This window comes from Dermacentor andersoni, chromosome 10 (genome assembly GCF_023375885.2).
Source record: "Dermacentor andersoni chromosome 10, qqDerAnde1_hic_scaffold, whole genome shotgun sequence".
In the NCBI taxonomy this organism is placed as follows: Eukaryota; Metazoa; Arthropoda; class Arachnida; order Ixodida; family Ixodidae; genus Dermacentor; species Dermacentor andersoni.
Genome location: NC_092823.1, coordinates 133,913,575 through 133,929,329, shown reverse-complemented (window position 1 = coordinate 133,929,329; position 15,755 = coordinate 133,913,575). Strand labels below are relative to the sequence as shown.

Below are 15,755 nucleotides of genomic sequence, written 5' to 3'. Positions count from 1 at the left end.
GTAGGTTTCGGGAATACGTCAAAACAGCAGATAGAGCGTATATCATTGTATGACAGGAATAAATTTCACCTCTTAGCAGCGGTTGTCTGAGTGTTTTTTTCTTCTTCACGGCTCCAATATCGCTTCAGAAGCCATTATGTGCAAATGTAATCCACCCGTCCAGCTGCCGTTCATGGCCGTGTGGTATATATACATATATATATATATATATATATATATATATATATATATATATATATATATATATATATATATCAGACATTCATCGGGTAAGCACGTGGTGGTGGTACAGTTCCTTGTTTTATTATATAGCTTAGGTATAGGGAGCCGTGCCACAAAATCTGCGGAGGAAAAAACGGTACTTTCTCTCCCCCGACTCCAATGCCCACATCTCGGTACTGCGGCCGGTACCAGCGCAGTTCTCGACCGACGACAGTCGCGGTCATCGCCAGCTAAACATTTGCCGCCAGCTGCCAGCACTACTACATGCCCGCGCATTCACGTTGAGCAGTTTGACGTTGAAGTGGGCTGACCGTTGCGGCATCATCACCATTACTGCACCGAATTCTGTCTACTACTGGTTACGTTCACGACCAGTGTACTCTGAAGAAGGCCAACTTTGGGGCACGTTTCAATCGATCAACCTCTAACTCTCTGGACGGGGTGGGAACGGTCAGAGCTCGGAAGCGGATGCCTTTGGGACGAGGTGAAAGACGGCCTGGTGTGGTTTCAGTGTAACGGCAATAAAATAATACACACTTAATCACGGAACCGCACTTCTATGACAAGTTGGGATGATATCGCGTGTTCATGAGAATGATCCTACGAGTCGCTGATTTGAGTTACACATGATGCATGAATGCGATACTTGGTTTGCCGCCGGTCATTTACCGCTCGTTCTTTCTGCGTTTTTTTAAACAGAAAATTGTACGCTTTATACTTTCTTACATTCAAGCGGAGGACTGCTGCGCAAATGACATTTTCCCGCCTGAACAATAGACACTTACTTTCTCTTAAACGGCGTAGCTATCTTGGAAGATCTGAGTGAATCCGAGGTTTGCTGTCAGCTAAACGTCCACGAGCGCAACTGCCAGCGTAGTTTGGAACATCACGTCGACATTTCAGCATGCTCTCATGACAGTTTGCAGACTCTTGATGCGACACTCGTGTTTCTTTGGAACTGGTTTGTCCATTTCGTAGCACTACGCACGCTTAATTTGAAAATTCGTTTCAGATACTTACTCAGGTCTCCTTCGGAGAATAGAAGCCTAGGACAAGAAAATCGCGACCTACAATTTGATGCACAAAAACTGCTGAGTAGATTTCTTGCAATTACAAATTCTTCAAAGCATAAAGACTGAAACTAAAGTGAAACAGGCCCCTTCCTCCATCTTCACACGTTTAACAGGATGCCCGCCTTCAAGGTGCAGACATGCGGTAGCGGGGACAAGAACGACCACATTGATATCCCGCACCGCACGGCTTCGAGTCAGTACGACCAAGAAGCTCCTTTTCAGTACTAACATTTCGGATCACGCAAGGATTGAAGCGTCAAGGGATGTAATGCTAAAATCCGCGCCTATGGAACGTCGCGGGAGATGTAGCTGCGAGCGTTCGTCGGAAGTGGCGTGGTCCTAACGGTCAGCGTTGTTCCCTTATCATACCATCTGCGAAACTCCCTGCAAGTTCTGTTCGTCCCAATGACCAGCGTTAATATACGTGTTCAGATTTCGATGTCAGTGCCTTGCCGCGACGACTGTGGAAGACGAACAGCCGTCAACTTCATGATGGTGACCTTATGATGAACACCTGCAGTTCGCTTTCTGTTTCTTGATTGAAATAGTGTCCAAGAAGACGGGCGTCGATTATGACCGGATTTAGGGGTGGCAACCGGTGTGTCTCGAGAACTGCGGATGACTCTCTGGACGCCGACCGACGTGCCGATGTGCGTCGTCAGGGCAGCACCAGTGTGGGTGTTATCCGGCGCACGGTGTGCGTCGGCGGCGGTGGCCGGCGAGGCGAGGACGAGCCCAGCATGACGGGCCCCCCGCACGGCGTGGCCCGGCACAGAAGCCGGGGTCCGTCGGCGCAGCGGCACTGCATGCAGGGCCCCGAGGCCCGGGGCACCAGGTCGCCCAGCGCGAACCGCTGTCCGCCCAGGACGCAGCCCTGCTGCCCCGGGTGTTGCTGCCCTTCGTGAAGGGCGGTCTCCACGACGACCGGCTCGGCTCGGATTGGATCGGGTGCTGCTGCTGCGGCGGCTGCAGCAACGGCCGGCCCTGCTTTATCGGCCGCGGCTGCAAAGAGGTGCCGTCACGCAGGGTGCTTAAATGGAAGCGACAAAGACTCGTAGTTTGGCGTAGCGCGCCAATGTAAACACTATAGCCGGTCTGTCTACAAGCCATTCACAATGAGCCGAACCGAGAATGATGTTCTAGGTGTTGTCGAATTCCCCTATGTTCGCCATCTTTTCACCGCGGATTGTCCCAGAGGGTTGTTACGGCCCTCTGTGACTGGCTCGCAATGCCGTCATCTCGAAATTTGATAATATGTCGGAATTTGACACCGTCCAAAATAGCACCGCGACTGCACAGAGTAAGTTTAATCAGCAATACTTTCGCAACGTGTCTGTAAAAAATTGGTTCGCAGCTAGCAACTGCATGAATGCCGATGCACTGTCCGCGCGTTGTTACTGCGCTTCGGCGAAGAGCGATCTCGGTCCCACGGGAGCGAGTTCATGCAAACGCTGTCGGCTCGAGTTGTCTCTGCCCGGATTCTGACTCCGCTGGCTCGTCTCGCTATAATAACAGAGTCCCTGAAAACTTATGGACGCCGTCTTCAAGGTCCTACTGAACTGCTCAGCGCTACGTTCACTTCATATTGTAGCTTAGCAGAATTAATCACTTGTGTTTAGAGCACCAAAGCGAACATCGGGCATGTATACATAACCTTTCATGGATAAACACTCCTCGCGGCTTCGAACAAGAACTTGCGTATAATAGTCGGCGCTAGCTCCTAGCACCTTCGCGCAATATTCACCGACAGAAAGCTAAGCATAGCTGCAGGTAGGGATTCATGGTAAGAAAAGTCAAGCGCACAAAACTTGTGCCTGTGTTTCGTACGCATTTCCGGTTACCCTGAAGTGTTTCTCACAATTTCGTTTGACCATGGGCTACCTCCTCCTCCTATGTGCGTGACATCATCGCATACGCCAACCAATCACACGCCCCCCTTTTTCCTCCTCTGCGCTTCCTTCTGCGCTTTTTATTCTCCCCCTCCTCACTCCTGTCACCATCTTGTACCAAGCCTATTTAACAGGGAGAGGCAGGCTAGTTGGTGGTCGTTATTGGAATGCATCATGTAACCGCGCAAACGACAACGGACGAGGAAAGAAACACACAGGACAGGCGCGGAGCTTCAACTCTGTCCAGTGTGTTTCTTTCCTCGTCCGTTGTCGTTTGCGCGGTTACATGATGCATTCCAATAATTGTACCAATTGAGCCCTCCGCCAACTAAGCGAACGTGGGGAAAGCCGCTACAAAGCTATCGCTTTAAAATGTTGCTGCAAGATATAAGCCTAACGTAGCGTTGGCAGCCCCGAACAAGATGTCTGTATGTGCCGTGCCGATCAACAAAAAGCGGAAGAAGCCTGAAAAAGAAATAACGATGGCCAAAGTGTCGTACATAAACAGCCGTACGTGCCATGTAGCGTAGTGTTTCTTTAACGTATTCACAAGACGTGCGGTAAAACGTATACCGAGTGCTTCGGCGAACACTTTCGAAATTATTTTAATATTGCCTGCGGTAGATAGCACAATTCTGGTTCGTGAGCTGATCTACTCGAAGAGGCGGGCATTACTTGCACAATGAAGTGGAACGCATAATCGACTAAGTAAACAAAAAATCACTAATTCTGTGTTGAATGTTCAATTCTGTGTTCAACTATAGTTACCTTATGGCAGGTATTGAAATATACAACTCTAGCCGTGGAGATTACAAGGCGGATACACTTGGAAGGAATCCTCAGGATGAAACTAGTTTCGAGATATTAATTCCCGAGCTTTGCGAAGAAATGCACTGGCTTCCCCGTAAGCTTTGTGCTTCAATGCATAAAACGACGTTTTGTTAAGTAGGTTGAACGACAGTGCATTTTTACCCCAAGTTTGACGGCGCATATCTCGCAAATGGTGTCATCCATTCAGTTCTTTTCAAATGGATATGCCTTGCAGCCGCACCCGCTAGAATTCGTAAATTACAATATGTGTCATAAGGTAACTAGTTAAAAACTTAATTAGGAGATTTTTACTAATTAGTCGATTGTGTGTTTCAATTATTTGTTGTGCAAGTAACATGCACCTCTTCGAGTAGACCAGCTCAAGGACTAGAATTGTTCAATTTTCCACAGGCAAGTTAAAAAGAATTCTTTTCAAAGTGTTCGCCAGCTGAGACGCCTTGTATATTTTAATGCAGGCGGGTGACGCTAAACGTAAAAATTTTAAAGCCGTGCGATGGTTCGACCGAGAACTTAGAAGGTAATTTACATTAAAAAAATACGTATCAGAATATACCCACCATGCGATTGTGAATTTTTATTTTTTTACACGAGGCTACCATCGTCTTGCAGAAATTTCGCATGGTGGGTTTTACGTATTGCTTTCGGTTGTGCCCCTTTCGGCATGCCTGAAACTTATCTTCCTGTACACACAATCCTTGAGATCTACAAAGAAATGTCAGCTGCTAGTTTTGCGGTGTGCTGTTTCAGTACCTTTACCGTTGCGTCGCGTCAGTCCCCTGCCTTGCGAGTACACAAAAACTACAAAACAGTTCAATTGTCGATCGTGTTACCATCTTGCTCAAAAAAACATTAAGCTAAGTTCCACCAGCAAACCCAATCCCTTCTGGATTTAATTTCTCGTACAACGTGCCCTTTTGAACGTCGACGGCGTGGACCGTCGTCGATGGTAATCGCGGTTGGTGTGCCTGCCGAGCGCGTGTACACTTTCCATATGCGATATGATCGTCTTCCGCGCATGGCTGTTGTACTTATTTTTGGCATGTGCATATATCGATGCTTTTTGAAAAGAAAAAAAATTGTTTAAGTTCAGCACTCTGTTCACACCTTTCTCCTCGGCTTTTTGTGCTTTCTGAGGAGGAGGCAGTACCGTACTATTTCCATGTAGGTGGCATCAGAGCCAAATACCGGGTGTTTCAGCGAACACTTCCAAAAATCTTTAAAATTTGCCTGCGGCAGCTATCACAATTCTAGTTCATGAGCTGGTCTACTCGAAGCGGCGGATAATACTTGCACAAAGAATTGAGATTCAAAATCGACTAGTTAATAAAAATTAACTAATTAAGTTTTAAATAATTACACTAGCTATGGCCCATATTGCAATTTACAAATTCTAGCCGTGGAGTTCGCAAGGCGGATCCACTTGGAACGAATTTTCAAGGTGACACCAGTTTCGAGATATAAATTCCCGAACTTTGAGAAGAAATGCATTGGCGTTCCAGTTAATTTGTTAACAAAACGTAATTTCATGCACTGAAGCACACAAGTAACTGGAACGCCAATGCATTTCTCCACAATGTTCGGGAATTTATATCTTGAAACTGGTGTCGTCCTGAGAATTCGTTCCAAGTGGATCCACCTTGCGAAGTTCACTGCTAGAATTTGTAAATTGCAAGATAATTAGCTAAATGTTAATTAGCGAATTCTTGTTAATTAGCCGACCTTGCATTTCAATTTTTTTTTGCATGTAGTGTCCGCCGCTTCGGGTAAACCGGCTCATAAACTAAAATTGAGCTATCTGCCACAGGCAACCTTTGAAAAATTTTGAAAGTGTTCGCTGAAACACCCTGTATACTACGTGGCATGTTGACTGAGAATGCCTGCCAACAAACCCATGGCACTGCAGAAAACATGACTCTGGTATTCAGATATTCTGCCTTCGAGCGCTGCACGTCCGTCACAGGACAGCTGACGGCGAAGTCGTCCGCATCGTCCCGCAAATGTCTTTCAGATGCGGTGAGGATGTGTGCGCTGTTTGACGAATGATTCTAATCCAATCGGCGACAGCACACGATACGTTCTTGGCTGCCTGTTACGCCTGTAACTGGAGCTTTCGAGTTATGTGTTGCACTGATATGTTCGTGCAAATTATTTGTTATATTACAAGGATTGGTGTTATCTTAGTTTGAAAGGATAAATTAAGGTGGTCTGCAGTTTTGGCACTCGCACCCGAGTAAATGTTATTGCCAGTGAGCGGAACGTCGCCGAGTGAACTGCTATTGCACACGGGAAGCGTACATATCATTAGCAAGGAAAGAAGGCACCCGCTACCTAGACTTGGTTGGTGATATAACAAGCCAAAGAGGTTTTCAGAAGGGAGGGAAGGATTGCAGAATTTTAATTTTCTCGGCAGATGGCAGTTTCACGTTCGGGAGTTAGAATCGAAGTATGCTTATGTAAGTGGCGACGCTCTGGGTGTGAAACGGACTCCAGTGAGACGCGGATATCCTGTTCTGAAGTTATTCCTGGTCACGCAACGGACACTCGCAATATATTAATTAGGAGGCCCTTTTGGGGAGAATTGGTCATGTGCACGTTGCCATGTCGCGTGCAGATTCTTCAAGGGTTTTGTGTTCGACCCTTGCATACTTTTGTCTATTGGAAATCTTATCGTTACGCAGAAACAGCGCTCATATTTTACCGATAGTGCCAGCAGCCGCGCTCAATAATCGGCGTTTTCAACGTGATGGTCTGCGGTGATCCACCTGCATTAAGGTCTATCTACTCAGCCCCGAACAGCTTTGACCTACAGAAAATTGAGCCCATGATTATGCACATCGGCTAATACTGCGTTTTAGAGTGCGCGTGCAAGGGCTTGGGAATATAGTTCATCCTCTTACTCCACGCTCTTGAGGCGTCTATTGTTCTTGAACGAATAATGTGAAGACGCTTGAACGGTTTTTGTTACACTTAGAATGCTTTAGCGTCCCAACTTCTTTGTTCACCTCAAACAAATCGTGTTCTCTTTTTATAGTAGCGCACTGACTCATTTCAAGTCTACATTTAGACTATACATTTCAGTTCCTAACGAGAGGCCTTTCTCCTGCGTGCTTGGGCTGTGCACATGGGTTGGCGGATAAATTAGGTGTATGTATATACACGAGTCCAACAAACGCAGATATGGCCCTGCCGTCGCTTTTTAGCCTCGTTTGTCCAATAGCTCTTCGAATTGGCCGATCCAGGTGTACTCTTACGGCACATGGCTAGTGGCGCCGGGCCAGCGGTGCGCCGTTCTCCAGCCCCGTGGTTCAGGGTACGCGAAGAAGGGGAGCAAACTGACTCACGCGCGTCACTGCACTCCAGCGCCGGGCAGCAGACGCCGGGCATCCGTCGCTCGCGGCAGCCGGCCTTGGTCTGGTTGGGGCACCGCTCCTGCCAGCAGATGACCTGCGCCGCGAAGCAGAGACAGCGCTCGCAGGGGTCCGAGCGCGGCACGCGGGCCCCGTGGCCGAACAGCTTGGCGCCCAGCTGGCAGCCCGCCGACGGCGGGTCCTCCCTCTCGCGCACCGCCGCCTGCACGGCGACCGCGAGGACGAACAGCAACGGCAGCCGCTCCATCGCCGACTGTGCCGGGATCAGTCCGGCGGGCAACGGGCCTTGAGATGCCTGCCGCCGAAGACGTGGCCGCACCTTGACCCTGTCTCTCGCGGAGCTCAGCGGGGGCGTCAGTGGCACGCTCGGGGGACTGGGACAGCGCTGCGTTGGGGACAACCTCTCGCCGCCGCCGCGGCGGCCTTGAATGCGGCTAGCAGTGCAGTGCCGCCGCCGCTTCTGCTGCTGCTGCTTAGCGGGCCGGCCCGTGCCCTTCCGGGTGGGGTGGGCGCGGCGGCGACGGCCGCTGTCCTGCCGTGCAGATTCTCGGTCGCCGCTAGCCGATGATGCGTGGCCGTTTACGGAGGCCCCCCTCCTCGCCTCGGAAACCAGTTCTAGCCTTTCTGGACCACCGCGCCATTCATGTGTTCGGCCGCGACCCCGCAATTACATTGCGCGCTCAACACTTTGTACAAAAGGGTCGCTGCAGCAGCCGCAACGGGATCAACGCCCCGGGGCTGCCGCTGAATCTGCAGTGTCCACCCCTTGCAAAGCGAGCCCTGCAGCCACACAAGTGGCCAAGGTCAAGAAGAAAAGCCTAATGGTTCCCCCGGCTGGACTTCCTGGCGGCGACACAGCCCTCGGCCAGCGATGCTTCGGGGACGTCGTGCCGCCCATGCGGGATTTCCCGGCCGGCCGACCGCAGAAGACCCGGCCGTCTGCCCGCCTCTACAAAGTGCTCGGAGCATTGTCTCGCAGCCACAAAGTATGGAGTTCGCGGGTAAAGTGGCCCCGTGGGTAATGTGGCATCTCTCCTCTGCCAAACGAGAACTGCGTCTGTCTGGTTTCTCACTCAGCTTTTCTTCGCGACTCCGACACGGCGTATGAACCCTTTCACAGTTATTGATTTCACAACCGTTAGAGGAGATGAGGAAAGGTGCTATAATTTTTTTTACATTCCCCAAACGCAACTTGTATCCCGTGTCTTTTTGTATATGTTTGAGTCTCATTAAAGAGGGCCGAAGCGTCGAGGGCAATCAATATTCAACAGGATGGGATAGGCGACAGTCTTGACGACACACCACGTGGCTACTAGGCCGGGAGCCTTTCATCCAAGAAGGGGTAGGTATTTGACGGCCTGGAGTGGTCACCGCCTCACTATTTGCAATTGCTCAAAGAACGTTGTTTTCGAATCTACAATGATCCAGTAGGGTGATGCATAAGGGTATCCTGCAGCGGTGCACTACGAGGCCTGCCTGTAGTCCAACTCAAATGAGAGGCCTTTTGTGTAACTTAGTCATGAAAAAGGCTTCTGGTAAGTCAAAAGTTTATTGACGTTATCGAGGTTAGGTTGTATTTATAATTGTGCTACCATAACTGAAGCGTTAATTAGCTCTTGACTTAATAAGTAACCAGAAATTTTTTTTTCTAACCTGTTGCTTAACCAGAGCAATTTTTGTCGAACTCTTGAATGTGTTGCTTATTTATACAATAGAATAACAGCGAACACTTCCGTCAATACTGGAGGCGGTACAGTTAGTATACATGCAGGACGTCGTGGAAATCTGTGAATCAAAGCGGCTTCGCGAAAATGTACAGTATACAAGCCTTGCTATCGGTGATGCGCATTGCGATCACACTGAAAGGCGGCGAATGTCATCCACTCTTATACGACAGTCTTTCACAATCCGGGGATTCTGCCGGGTGTCTCGCGGATGCTAAGCGAAACTTCACATAGACGGATGGGTGTATGGATGGAAAGAAAGATGGGAAGAGGGATTGATGGATGGATGGATGCAAGGAAAGATGGATGGAAGGAAAGATGTGTGGAAGGAAAGATGGATGGAAATTCGGATGGATAGAAAGATGGATGGATAGAAAGATGGATAGATAGAAAGATGGATGGAAATACGGATGGATGGAAAATGGATGGAATGATGGATGGATAGAAAGATGGATTTATGGATGGAATGATGGATGGAAAGAAAGATGGAATGAGAGATGGAATGATATATGGAAAGATGCATTTATTTATTTATTGATTGATTGATTGATCGATTGATTGATTGATTGATTGATTGATTGATTGATTGATTGATTGATTGATTGATTGATTGATTGATTGATTGATTGATTGATTGATTGATTGATTGATTGGAGAGAGCAGCTCAGCGGCGTCGGACGCTACGCAAGCAAACTCGGCAAGGCAAGTTGCAGCCGGGCTTGTCGTGACCTGTTTCGCCATGAAATGAAAAGCAATTCAAAGAAAACAGAGGAGCGTTCTGAGAAGCAAGCACAGGAGTTGCTTCACACCGACGCCATCGTTTAGACAGGTTTCTATTCGAGCCTAACGATTGCGGACACTCCATGGCCACCACGGCGAAGTCTGGCAGTTGCATATGGATGCGCGAATACTCGAGTACTTGGAATGTAGCAAATCGTATAAGGCCCTATATGATAACCACTTGAATCTTTTTCGAACAGTTTTCTAGTAATTCGCAAGCACGAATGACACGGGAATAAGAATATGCCAAAGAAAGACGCAAAAAAAAGCAATAACTTGCGTCCGTGCCACAGTGCGTATGAAAGCTGTATACGATACGTCATTGCGGAAACCCCTTCTCGCGGTTTAAGTGCTGAATCACTCGCACTGAGCGCTAAACCGGAAAAGTTGCACTTAAACCCATTGCGGAAGGGTGAGCTGGAATTTGCAAGTTCCGCTCACCATTCGGCAGTGGATTTTGTTTAGCATTACAGCCGCGCGCCTTTTACTTTTTGCTGGCGACCAGTTTCACCTAACTGTCACTGTTATCGGGTTATCGCTTTCGGCGCATGAAACTTCGTGAATGTTGTCGTGAATTTGATGGTGATAAGGCGGGTTCATTCAAATTGTCACGTGCGACGCGAATAGTGTTAGTACATCTTGGAATCTATGTGAGCACCAGCGAATAATCGGAATGTACGGTGATGCGTGTATGTTAGATGAATACCGGATCACCTTGAGCCGTGAAGTTACATTCGACGACCGTGCATGCGTTATCGCTGTCATTTCGCTTTTTTTTTCATTCAGGGCTAAAGTTTGCTCAATAGAAGAGTTGCTCTTCATGCACTCTTTCTGCTTCTTGGCCTCTGCTATACGCCGTGACACGGTTTGAAGGTGCGCACGTGGGGTTAATTCAATCAAAACTGGACATGCCTTGGTCAATGCTACGTTTTTTTTTACAATATTACTTAGAGACAAATCTGGTACCATCGGTCTACGTGCGTTTCCCGACGGCATACCTGCCAACTCTGCAGAATTTCTCGTAACGTTTACGAATTTGAGCCCGTTTTACGAATGTCGCGTGAACTTGTACAAATATTCATTATGTTGGTGAAACTTTATCGCACGTCCGTCTGCTTAACTTCCGGTGTGATTCTTTTTTGCGGTGGAAAGATGCATGAAGGATACAAGAGAGAGAAAGTAGCTGAAATTGGCGGCAGCTAAGTCACTGAAAAAGTCACTGTCATCTAAAACCAAGGGTGGCGACGTAGGCTTGTTGGCAGATCTTGACAACAGCTGGTTGATGGCAGGGAAACACGAGGACAAAAGAACAGACATTGAGCGCACAGTGCCTGTGCGTCCAACATCTGTGTCGCTCACAGAAAGTTTCAAAGGAAAGTGAGCGATATATTCGCCTCTCACAGGAAACAGAAAAAAAAGCTATATGTAAATGATACATGTGTTTGTCGCTCACGAAAACATTCATGTGTATATATGTCAAGTGAAACTAATGTAGTTCACTTATGATTCCTCTCTCGTGATTCCTACGATTAACCCATGGCCCTCAGTCTCCAGCAGCTGCGGAGCACCTAACCAAGGCGGTGGTCAGACCTGTAACGCAGCAGAGGGTGCTAAGAATATCTGGACCCGGACAGCCCGCCAATGGAAACTGACCCTGGCAACCTATAACAGCCGAACTCTTTCGAGTGAGGCTAGCTTAGCAGGTCTCTTTGAGGAACTATCAGACATTGTTTGGGATATCATTGGCTTTAGCGAGATTAGAAGAACTGGTGAGGCTTATACAGTGCTTAATAACGGCCATGTCCTCTGCTATAGAGGTCTCCCAGATAAGAAGCAATATGGGGTAGGATTCCTAATCCATAAGGACACAGCGGGAAGCCTTGACGAATTCTACAGCATTAATGAGAGAGTAGTAGTAGTCGTAATCAAACTTAATAAGAGGTGTAGATTAAAGGTAGTACAAGCCTACGCTCGAACATCCAGTCACGATGATGATAAAGTAGATCAGTTTTATGAAGATGTTGAATGAGCGATGAGAAAAGTACAAACTCAGTTTACTGTAGTAATGGCCGACTTCAATGCGAAAGTGGGGGGAAAATTCAGGCTGGTACTTGCAAACAAATATGCACCCTTAGAACAGAGAGATGATGACATAGAGGTAATGAATGAAACAGCAACTAGGCTGGCTTCAGAAGCAGCAATGTAGTGGGAAGTAAGGCACCTAGGCACTCAGTATAGGTAAGCTCTCCCAAGTAACAAACAACCTAATAAGGAAACGACAAAGAATGAAAGTGTCCAACTCAAGAGGTGAGATGGAATCCGTGGACCTGTCAAAACTGGTGAGCAAGGCGAAAATAATTGATATTCGAAATTATAACTTGAGAAAGACTGAGGTAGCAGTAAAAAATGGACACAGCATGAAATCAGTGAGAAGGAAACTTGGCCTAGGAAAAACCAAAATGTATGCACTTAAATATAAGCAGGGAAATATCATCAGCAATCTCGAAGGTATATAAAAAGAAGCGGAAGAATTTTATACTGACCTGTACAGTACCCAGAGGAGTCAGAATACCTCCATTCGAAACAGTAATGAACAGGATACAGAAACTCCTCCTATAGCTAGCGATGAGGTCAGAAGGTCCTTGCAAGACATGAAACGGGGAAGAGCGGCAGGAAAAGATAGAATAACAGTCTATTTAATCAGAGATGGAGAAGACATAATGCTTGGAAAACTGGCGGCTCTCTATATGGAGTGTCTATTGGCTGCAAGGGTCCCAGAAAACTGGAAGAATGAAAACATTGTGCTAATTCACAACAAGGGAGACGTCAAAAAATTGAAATATTATAGGCCCATTAGCTTAGTTCCAGTATTATATAAAATATTCAGCAAAATAATTTCCAATAGAATAAAGGCAACACTGGAGTTTAGCCAACCAAGGGAACAGGCTGGCGTCAGGAAGGGATACTGTACAATGGATCACATCCATGTCATTAATCAGGTAATCGAGAAATCCGCAGAGTACAATCAGCCTCTCTATATTGCTTTCATAGATTACGAAAAGGCATTTGATTCAGTAGGAGATACCAGCAGTCATAGAAGCATTACGTAATCAAGGAGTACAGACCACTTACGTAAATATCTTGGAAAGTATCTACGGAGATTCCACAGCTGCCTTAATTATCCACAAGAAGAGTAGGAAGATACCTGTAAAGAAAAGTGTCAGACAAGGAGACACAATCTCTACAATGCTATTCATTGCGTACTTGGAAGAAGTATGCAAGCTATTAAACTGGGAAGGCTTAGGAGTAAGGATCGACGGCGGATATCTCAGCAACCTTCGGTTTGCCGATGACATTGTTCTATTCAGCAACACTGCACACGAGTTGAAAAATGATTGAGGACCTTAACATAGAGAGTGTAAAAGTGGGGTTAAAAATTAATATCCAGAAGACAAAGATAATGATGAATAGCCGGGAAAGCGAACAAGAGTTCAGGGTCGCCAGTCAGCCTCTAGAGTCTGTGAAGCAGTACGTTCACCTAGGTCAATTAATCACAGGGAGCCCTGATCATGAGATAGAAATTCATAGAAGAATGGATCGGATACGGCATACATTGCCAGCTCCTGAGTGGAAGCTTACCACTATCATTGAAAAGGAAGGTGTGCAATCAGTGCATTTTACCGGTGCTTGACATATCCATGGGGCAGAGACTTGGAAGGTGACAAAGAAGCTTGAGAATAAATTAAGGACCACGCAAAGAGCGATGAAAGCGAAGAATGCTAGGCATAATGTTAAGAGGCAGAAAGAGCGGCTAGAATGAGAGAGCAAACGGGTATAGCCGATATCACAATTGATATTAAGAGAAAGAAATGGAGCTGGGCTGGTCATGTAAGGCGCAGGTTAGATAACCGTTGAACCATTAGAGTTACAGAATGGGTACCAAGAATACGAATTCTTTCTCAGGGGTAGCAACCGATGGTCAAAAAAAAAAAAAAATCTGCATCAGTCAACCATCGGTCGCTATCACTATTCTTGAATACTGCTTGAAGGTTTGGAATCTGTTTTTATAAATTGATGACTCGTTTTGCACATGCTCAGTGCAGATAGCTGGTGCTTAAATGTTCTGCCTCTTTCCAAAAATAAACAGTTGTGAGTAAGCGCTCGTGTCTCCACCTTCTCTGCGTCCTTGTCTGCAGTGCTCGCTACAAGCTTCACCATGATTACATAAGATGTTCACCCAGGATATGGAGACGAATGGGTGGGGAGCCGTACGGAAGTTCTTTAGCCACATTCTTGCTGTCAACCTCCGGAAACATTGACACTAATTAAATCTAGACAGTTGCGCCATCAATGATGACGAAAAGAACCTGAGAATTGCCTTTCCACTACCGCGAGATAACATGAAAATCCAGGATGCAGCATCAACATGCCAACCTACCACACGATGTCATATCCTAATCTCTTTGTTTACAAGCAAAGGATACTTATTTTTACCGTAAGAAGCGTGAGGGTACGGTTATACATTATCTAGGCCTACATGCATGTGGATGCTTTGGTCGTCGGAGAACAAAGCGACGGTGAACAATGCAACGCCGCACAGGGCTTCCTTCCCGTATTTATAGCTACTGGTATCACATAGCTCATCTTAATTTTAGTTGTTAGTTTTCACTCACCTTTTTTCGCTCCAGTTGGCTCCTGTCCACTATTGGTGGCTGGCTCATGGCTTAGCTCAGCGCGTGTTTACTCACACAGACAGTAAAAACGCTTAACAACCCTAGACCTCGCTTGTGTATTCGTTGAATCCACAAACACTCTATAGCAATATAGCAAGCTTCAGAAAGGGTTATCAACAACATTAGTAACAGCTCGCAAATGTTTCCGCTTGCAATTAACAGACTTATCACTAATATATATATATATATATATATATATATATATATATATATATATATATATATATATATATATATATTATTGAAGGCATTTATTGTTGCAGTGAGAATATTTAGATAGCGTTCGTTGTTTCATTGCGTAATTCCATATAGAACAGAGTCGTTGATCAGCACGTCCGCAGAGACAGTATATAGGTGGCTATTCGTACAAGCCGGTTGCGCTGGCATGAAAGGTCACTGCCATCCTCCTCTCCCGCAGGGGTGAAGAGGGAGAAGAGGAGGGCAGTCCTTCCCGAGCACCCCACCGGCACAGCGTGCAAACCTTCGGGCGCCCCAAGGCGCTCGCGTGACACCGCGTGCGTCTCGAACAGCTACAAACACTGTAGTCGGCGCTCAGGAACTCGGCTGCGCGAGAGCGCGCGCCCTCTGCGGCGCCTTTAATAATACCTGCGGCGAAAGTTCGACCATCGCCTGCCACCGTGGCAACGGGCGAAAGAGGCAAGGCGTTTGGAAAGACATCGATAGGGATTATGTTAAATAACTGGTGTCATTGCTGCGGCGCTGGGACCTTCCGACATGACCCACGTAAGGGTTAGCGCAAGTTTTCAGTGGAATCTTTTTTTTTTTATAGGATGCTTTAACTATACTAAGCACTTCCTACTTGGTAGGTGGGAATAGAAATACACTAATTGTGCATCCGTTGACCCAATCTCAATAAAATTTGCTGCATGTATTGGAGAATCTCAAATTGGAATGGAAATTCAGAGCAGAGCTTTCATGTAAGCCGCATTTTTTTTTTTCTGAAAATGGCAAATTAAATGAAGAACATAAGTCGTGAAGCTTACGTTTACTTGACTTCGCAACAAATGAAGTTACGGCAGGGAAACCTGGCTTAAAAGCAACAACTGGTAAAGCTTTTAGAGGGGATAAAAATGGTACGCTAAATGGGAACAGAATATTACAACATTTTGTGAAT

At 46.7% G+C, this 15,755-nt stretch overlaps 1 protein-coding gene across 1 annotated transcript; it reads right to left on the bottom strand.

Annotated features, from left to right (window-relative positions):
* Positions 1-281: 281 nt before the first annotated feature.
* LOC126545139 (uncharacterized) lies at positions 282-8,280 on the bottom strand. The gene is made up of 2 exons (XM_050192871.3): positions 7,357-8,280; positions 282-2,297 (listed from the first exon to the last, which is right to left on the bottom strand). Exons 1-2 carry the CDS (start codon positions 7,628-7,630, stop codon positions 1,954-1,956), a joined length of 618 nt encoding a protein of 205 aa, XP_050048828.1. The 5' UTR covers positions 7,631-8,280; the 3' UTR covers positions 282-1,953.
* Positions 8,281-15,755: the final 7,475 nt, after the last annotated feature.